This window comes from Aptenodytes patagonicus, chromosome 2, assembly GCF_965638725.1.
Source record: "Aptenodytes patagonicus chromosome 2, bAptPat1.pri.cur, whole genome shotgun sequence".
Taxonomy (NCBI): domain Eukaryota; kingdom Metazoa; phylum Chordata; class Aves; order Sphenisciformes; family Spheniscidae; genus Aptenodytes; species Aptenodytes patagonicus.
In genome coordinates, this window is record NC_134950.1 from 46776251 (window position 1) to 46783716 (window position 7466).

General features: G+C 39.7%; 1 protein-coding gene across 1 annotated transcript; it reads left to right on the forward strand.

Moving 5' to 3' along the window:
• The first annotated feature begins 316 nt into the window (after window positions 1-316).
• Window positions 317-4536, forward strand: SNAI2 (snail family transcriptional repressor 2). Its single transcript, XM_076329732.1, has 3 exons — window positions 317-529; window positions 1095-1640; window positions 2593-4536. Exons 1-3 carry the CDS (start codon window positions 451-453, stop codon window positions 2772-2774), a joined length of 807 nt encoding a protein of 268 aa, XP_076185847.1. The 5' UTR covers window positions 317-450; the 3' UTR covers window positions 2775-4536.
• Window positions 4537-7466: the final 2930 nt, after the last annotated feature.

The window sequence follows — 7466 nt, forward strand, 5'->3', positions numbered from 1 at the left end:
AAATTCTACAGAGCGGCACACACCCGCTTTGTAGCAGGATAACGCGCTCTGACCGCAGCCTGCTCCTCCGTTCACAGCTGTCTCCAGCGGGAGGAGCTGAAACCTGAACCAAACCCTCCGAGCAGGGATTGGATCCCTCCTGCCAGCAGCCAGAGAGCCCTCCCAGAAAAACAGCCTGTTTGGAAAAGTGCTTGAGAACATCCCGAAGTGATTGGAGGAGCGGAAAACCCTTCCCCCCTGCACCTGACTAGTGGGTATTTACAGGACTTTTCAAGGCGCCTCTGCACTGCCACTACACGACCGCGGTGGATGGACCGCGCGGGGCAGGCGGCGCGATAGGGACCGATGCGCTCGCAGTGATAGCGTGTGCGTGTGTGCTGCGCACCCGCTGGGGACCGTTACACCGACCCACGAGGAGAGCCTGGAAGAAGGAGAAACCCTGCATCCAAAATGCCACGCTCCTTCCTGGTCAAGAAACATTTCAATTCCTCCAAGAAGCCGAATTACAGCGAACTGGATACTCATACAGGTAACAAAACGAAATCTAGTGCCACCGCCTTGCTTCTGAGGTTGCGGTCGTTGCGTGGCAGTGCTGAGGAGGGGTGGGATTGCTTTTCAGGCTTGAGGGAATGCGTTACTTCGTCGCTAGCTCTTTTTTCTTCTGCTTACAAGGAGGGACTTTTGAGAAATATGTCGATGCTGCCCAGAATGAATCATAAAGTTTGCTCATCCACTTGAACTCGGTTACTTAGAGAGGATTTGGAGTTTTCCTGTTCTGTATCTGCTGGTGGTGGAATCGAAACTTTTATACAAATCCTTCAGGAAGTTTCACTGCTTCATTGTATCAGGCTGCACGGATTTAGAAACAGCATGCTGCCTTGAAGAGACTCTCCAACTGTAATTTGTCTGTTCAAGGGCACTGTCTCTACCCATCAGAATATATGTATGAAATAGTACTTCCTTAATCCTCCTTATATTCAGATGACCATACTGAGTGTTTAATTTATGCACCTTTTAATCCCCAAAATGTTAATTTTGCTGCCTTTTGAAATACTTTTTGGTTCTCTTACCTTAAAATTTTCTTCTTTTTCCAGTGATTATATCCCCATACCTCTATGAAAGCTATCCAGTCCCTATCATACCACAGCCAGAGATCCTGAGCTCAGTAGCTTACAATCCCATTACTGTGTGGACTACAACCGGGCTGCTACCGTCTCCATTACCCAATGACCTCTCTCCGCTTTCTGGATACCCCTCATCTTTGGGAAGAGTCAGCCCACCTCCACCTTCTGACACCTCCTCCAAAGATCACAGCGGTTCAGAAAGTCCCATTAGCGATGAAGAAGAGAGAATCCAGTCCAAGCTTTCAGACCCCCATGCAATCGAAGCCGAAAAGTTTCAGTGCAGTTTATGCAACAAGACCTATTCAACTTTCTCTGGGTTGGCCAAACATAAGCAGCTGCACTGTGATGCCCAGTCTAGGAAATCGTTCAGCTGCAAGTACTGTGACAAGGAGTATGTCAGCCTGGGAGCACTTAAGATGCACATCAGGACCCACACGCTACCTTGTGTCTGCAAGATCTGCGGCAAGGCTTTCTCTAGACCCTGGCTACTTCAAGGACACATTAGAACTCACACTGGTAAGAACAACCATTACAACTGCAGTTTCTTGTTGCTATAACATCAGGATGCCCTTTTGCTATTTTTTCTCCACAGGTGGGAAAAACAGCACTGTTTCTTTACTAACCTTGAAATGCATATGCAGAATTTCAAATGTATCATCAAAAGGCTAAATTCTCCCTCTTGGGTGGTGAGTGGGAGGGGAGTGTAGCATGGTCTCATAACTGTGGGCCAGATACTGGCATAAAACAGCATTGCTCCCTTGACAATTTTAGGATGGTTTAGCCCATTTCCACTAGCTGAAGGTTTTGCTTTAAGGATTTTATGTTAACTTTCAGGCTTTGGAAATTGCTAACTTTGAGAAGGCTCCAGCTGACTCTGAAATCAAGCAGCAAAACAGAAAAGCAATGCATGAGGGGCTGCTATCTGACTCCTTAAGCAATTGGCAAGTTTTGCAGGCGCTATCTCAAGTCCTTAAGAATTAGAAACACATCATCACCAAAGCGCTCCTTTTTTCTGTCGAGGCAAAAACTTGATTTGGAGTATAACACTGGGTACAATGTAATGTCTGTACTGCTGTTTGCTGCTTTTCAGTCAAAGCCCTTGTCCCCAGTAATTCACACAGCGCTAAGCAGGAAAAGTTCTATGAAAATATTTGAAAATGTTGGGAGGAGCCCAACCTAAAAGTACTGCCTGCACCTGTAGATGCAGAAGGTGTCAGCAGCTTGTCTTCGGAGACTGCACTTAACAGCATATTCTGAAAAGACTGAGTTCTGCAAGTGCAGTCAGCAGTGCTGAAAGCTGTTGTATTTGTGGCCTGATTAACTTTTTATTACACATTCTTTATTTTAACAAATCCTTTCTGTTTGTTTGTTTGTTTATTTCTTAGGATAAAAGCGGGTTCTACCTGTCCTAAACATGTACATCTTTTTTAAAGCTTTATCCTATTTTTCCTTGATGTTTCCTTTTTAGGAGAGAAGCCGTTTTCCTGTCCTCACTGCAACAGGGCTTTTGCAGACAGATCCAATCTGAGGGCTCATCTGCAGACCCACTCGGATGTGAAGAAATACCAGTGCAAAAATTGCTCCAAAACTTTCTCCAGAATGTCTCTTCTGCACAAACATGAGGAATCTGGCTGCTGTGTAGCACACTGAGTCATGCAGTCAATGTTTACCTGGACTCGATGCATTTCTCCACTCCTGTTCCAAATGATAAGTGGAAATCCAAAGGCGTTTTCTCGTCTGCTTTTCAGCCAAAAAAACCAAAACACCACCAAACAAGCAAGCAAACAAAATAGTGGAAGAACTTAGAATGTCAGTAGAAATGAGCTTTAAGTAGTTTCTGTTCAGTCACACGTTCACATTCTTAAGTGTGAATTCTGAAATATGGGGAAAGACACCATGCATGACATTTCAAGTAGATATAAAGGAAGAAGCATTATCAGCTTTCTTTATAGATGAAGCCAAATGTAGGTCGTCTTTTCTTGCTTAGAAAAGGCTGTAAAGTTAACAATACATTCCTGCCAAGCCATTTCAACCAAAGAAACAGTATTTTAAGTGGAACTTTTAATAAAAATACTACCCAAGTGAATTTTGCTAGACACCATTTATCTCAGGTGCCTTAAAAAGTATTCCAAGTTTACCTTAGTAAATGTTTAATATTATTCATTGCTGTGTTTTTTATTTTATTTTATTAGAAGCCAAGGCCTTCATTAATGATCTGAAATGCTTTAAAACTGCATAATTAAGAGAGGAAAAAAACCACGTAAGAGAATGTACGAAAAATTGAAAGCCACAAATTAACCGCATGTGCCTTTTTTTTAAAAAAAAAAAAAAAAGACTGTAGCTTCAAACATTCCTGGTGCATGCTTGACCATCTTTTAATATGGAAGAGTTCCTCTAAACTTTAATCTTTTCTTAAAAACGGGAATAAGTGCAAGAGAGGGGGTTCACGGGATTTTGACAATTATTTTTTCTAAATGCACAAAGGAAATGCAATATTTTCAGCATTACCCCTCCAAGTGCCTTTTTTATTGATGATTTTGTAAAGTATGTGGACATAATGTAAATATTTTTATTTTTATATGATTGAATGTGTTATGAATGAAAGTGAATTGTTGCCTATAGCAGCATCTATAGATAACTTGAAGAAAGTGTGAAGTGAAATTTATGTTGTTTTCTAGCCACTTTTTTACAATAAACATTTTTAAGTAAGTTTTCTGTTGTTTGTTCTATTAAAGAAAACAACCGTCTCTGCTTTATCAAGGCTTTGGAACATAGAAAAATGCAAATGTCTCTACATTACCAAACGAAGATGAAAGTGAATTTCAGATGTGAATACTTAGTTCACCAGTACTGAACATTAGAAAGGAATATACCCATTGCATTTTAAAGCATTTAAAACTGTACAGAACATTTTTCTAGAGTCACTGCTTTAAAACACTGTTGCTTTTTTGCTACTTACAACAGCATGACAGCATTGTGAAATATATTTTATCAAAAACATTTAAAAGGAACTTGTTTCTTGCATTTTAACAGTTGAAAGGATGCTATTAGAGCAGCCTTATTATAGTACTTGTGAGACTCTGACATTAGGAAATCTGGGCCTGATCCAAAGTTCATTAAAGTCGGTGGAGCCTTACAGGAGTTCAGTAATGTTTGCATGATGCTCTTTTGAAGTAGTGGTCAAGTCAGAGTACGATATACTTTATGTGGTCATTTCAGAAAGATTAAAGATATTTTTATTAAAGTATCTTACATATCAGAACTGTCAAGTGAATGTATTACGACTGTATATCAGCTAAGATATCACAGGAAAGAATTATCCAGTAATAAAAAGTAGAATTATTTTTCTTCAGATGATTTGACTAAGGACTCCAAGATCTGAACTATATAAAAGCATTAAAATATCAACAAATCATGTCTCATCATTATTGACTAGCGCAAAACAACACTACTTTCAACTTTTAACAAAGCACAAAGCTCAAAAACAGCTAAGCACTAGTTGACATCCAATCTAGAGAGGACTATGCCTACATTAGGGTTACCAGCAGGAGCAAGTAATAGCAAAACCAAAATTCCAACAATTTAACAAGAAGATTACAGTTGGATAAACACAAGGTGCAAATTTCTAGAAAAAGAGTACGTTTCAGTAAAATAATGCAACAGACCATGCGTGCCTTGTGTCTCCTCCAGCTGAGTCCTGCAGAGGAGTGCTTTAGCAGGACTGCACTGGAGTAACTTAGGCAACAGGCGCATGATGGAAATTTTGTACCATTTCCCCACGGGAAGCACTGTACTAAAAAAAGTTCAGGTCAAGTGAAGCTTTTCATATTCTCCAAGCATCTTCTGACAAAATCTCAAGGTTATAACAACCATACCTAGGACCTGTTAAATTTTTTTCAGGAAATATCTAGAGAGTTCAAGAAAGATAGGGTTAGTGGGAATTTGTGAGGTAACATTTCGAAATGAACACGTGAAAGCATCAAATACCCTTGAAAAGTTTCATGTCGTTACTCTATTGATTTGCACTTCCATGTCATTCGCTTTGAAGTTCTTAGGCTCCAGCAGCTCTTTGTGCAGCTTTCTCTTCCCAGAGCAAAGTTTACCGGTGTATGAGTAAAACTCTGGCAGTCAACAGCTATTTGTACTGTCAAAGTTCTAGGTTTGCTCTCTTGTGTCATGTCACAAAGGCTTTTCCATTGTTTTAATTCACCCTTTAAATTCTCTACGCCCATAGTAAATGAAATAGCATAAGAGCTTGACTTCTTGAATGAGTGGAAATGCTACTGTTGTCCTTCAGGGAAATCAGATGAAAACTTCATCAAAATACAGTATGCTAAACCAAACACAAGTGGAACTGGTCTGATTTGGAGATGACAATTAAGATATGCTACTTTGCATGCCTGTAACACCTGTACTCATAAAACACAAAGATGGGAAATGCTAGAAGCTCTTCTGGCTCGTCTCTTTAATTGAAACAGAGTGCTCTATCACAGATTTCTAGCTCTCTGTCCAGTTGCAGCATAAACTTCCCAGGCAGCTGAATTTCTCTTGCTTTTCCTGTGAGACTGCTTTCTATCTGCTGTCAGGACATTTCTCCAAAACATTTTCCATTAGTAGTTTTACCTCATTACTCTAGAAATGCCCTTCTGTACCTGCGCAAGCTATTTATCAATGTAAATTGAATTCTGTTCTGAGCTGCTGGTCGATGACTCCTGTGACTTTCTTGAAATGTGAGGGAAAAGCTCCCTCCATGGTGAATCAACCCATTGAAACTCTTTGGCCATTGTTACATTTCTCACAAGGCATCTCTGATTTTATATCCAAATAATCTGCTTTTAAAATCTTTCTTAGGAAAACATGCTCCCCACACTCCAAATATCTTCATTGCTCTTTTCCAAAATCAATCACATTTTTACTTTTAACTTTTGCCACCAGTGCTAAATGTAGTTCTTTTAAGTGAAAAGTTAAGCTATCAAAAGGTCAGCCTCTCCTCTAAAGGCACCTGCATGATAGCAACCTATATACAACATACTTCATAGCTTTTTTTTAACTCTTCACTAATGAGTTGCTGAAACTCATTAAAATCAGTAGATCTGGGGAAGGGACTTTTGCTCAGAAGTTACTCCAAATACTCTAAATATATACCTTTTGGGTTATATGATTGCCTATTATAGGGAATAAGAGCTAGATCCTTCCTTTAGTATGTTCTGGCAATTTACTTTCACCTCCTGAGTGTACTTTCAGTGTGCAGAGAAGAGCTGAACCACCGCAACACATGTAAGGTTACAAGTTGAATGCATGAGTTTCTCAAGGCTGAAGACAATAATTGATTCACTTTGGTTTCCTCTTTTCTCTTCCCTTGCTTCTGTTTGGGTGTGCTTTTCACCTCAGAGACTGCAGAATGAAGAAAGACGTGCAAGAAATGAAGACAGAACAAAGTACACATTTATGCTCGAAGCACTGCAATTATCCTACCATCTAATGTGGAGTTCAGAAAAGGAACTTATGCACTCACCAAAGGGTTAAAATAAGTGCCTCAGATTAAGGCACCATGAAATCTGTCTTCTGTATTTTACTCTATTATTTGGATTATTATGGTTCCTGTTATCGTTAAGCAAGCTCAGGGCCTATTACTCTAAGCTCCATAAAATCATATAAAAAAGAAGCACCCTAAAGATCCCGTAATTTCAATTAAAAAAGAAAGGACAATGGGAAACCTGGTAATTTAATTCTGATGTCTTGTGCTACAGCTGATTTCCCCGCCACAAAAACAAATCAATATTTCATCTTAAAATATGTTTTTATTTTTGAATAAGACATTTCCATTTATGAACATTACTGCTTTAAAAATAATGTTTTTTACTAGCTGTCCCAGATGTTTGGTTCTGTCTCTTTAAAGTAGGTGTTTTAACGGTTAAAATATATAAATTATAATTCTGATTCACAGAAATATAAAGTGGTGTGTGAGGAGCACACTCTAACCTACATATATTGTAGGATCAAATGACAGCTGCAAGAAATAAGAATAGACAGTGCTAGTAAAATCACAGAGTCTCAGAACGGTTGAGGCAGGAAGGTGCCTGTCCTGGTTTCAGCAGAGATAGAGTTAATTTCCTTCCTAGTAGCTGGTACAGTGCTGTGTTTTGGATTTAGGATGAGAACAATGTCGACAACACACCGATGTTTTAGTTGTTGCTAGGTAATGCTTACACTAGTCAAGGACTTTTCAGTTTTCCATGCTCTACCGACTGAGAAGGCTGGAGGTGCACAAGAAGCTGGGAGGGGGCACAGCCAGGACAAACTGGCCAAAGGGACATTCCATACCATGTGACGTCATGCTCA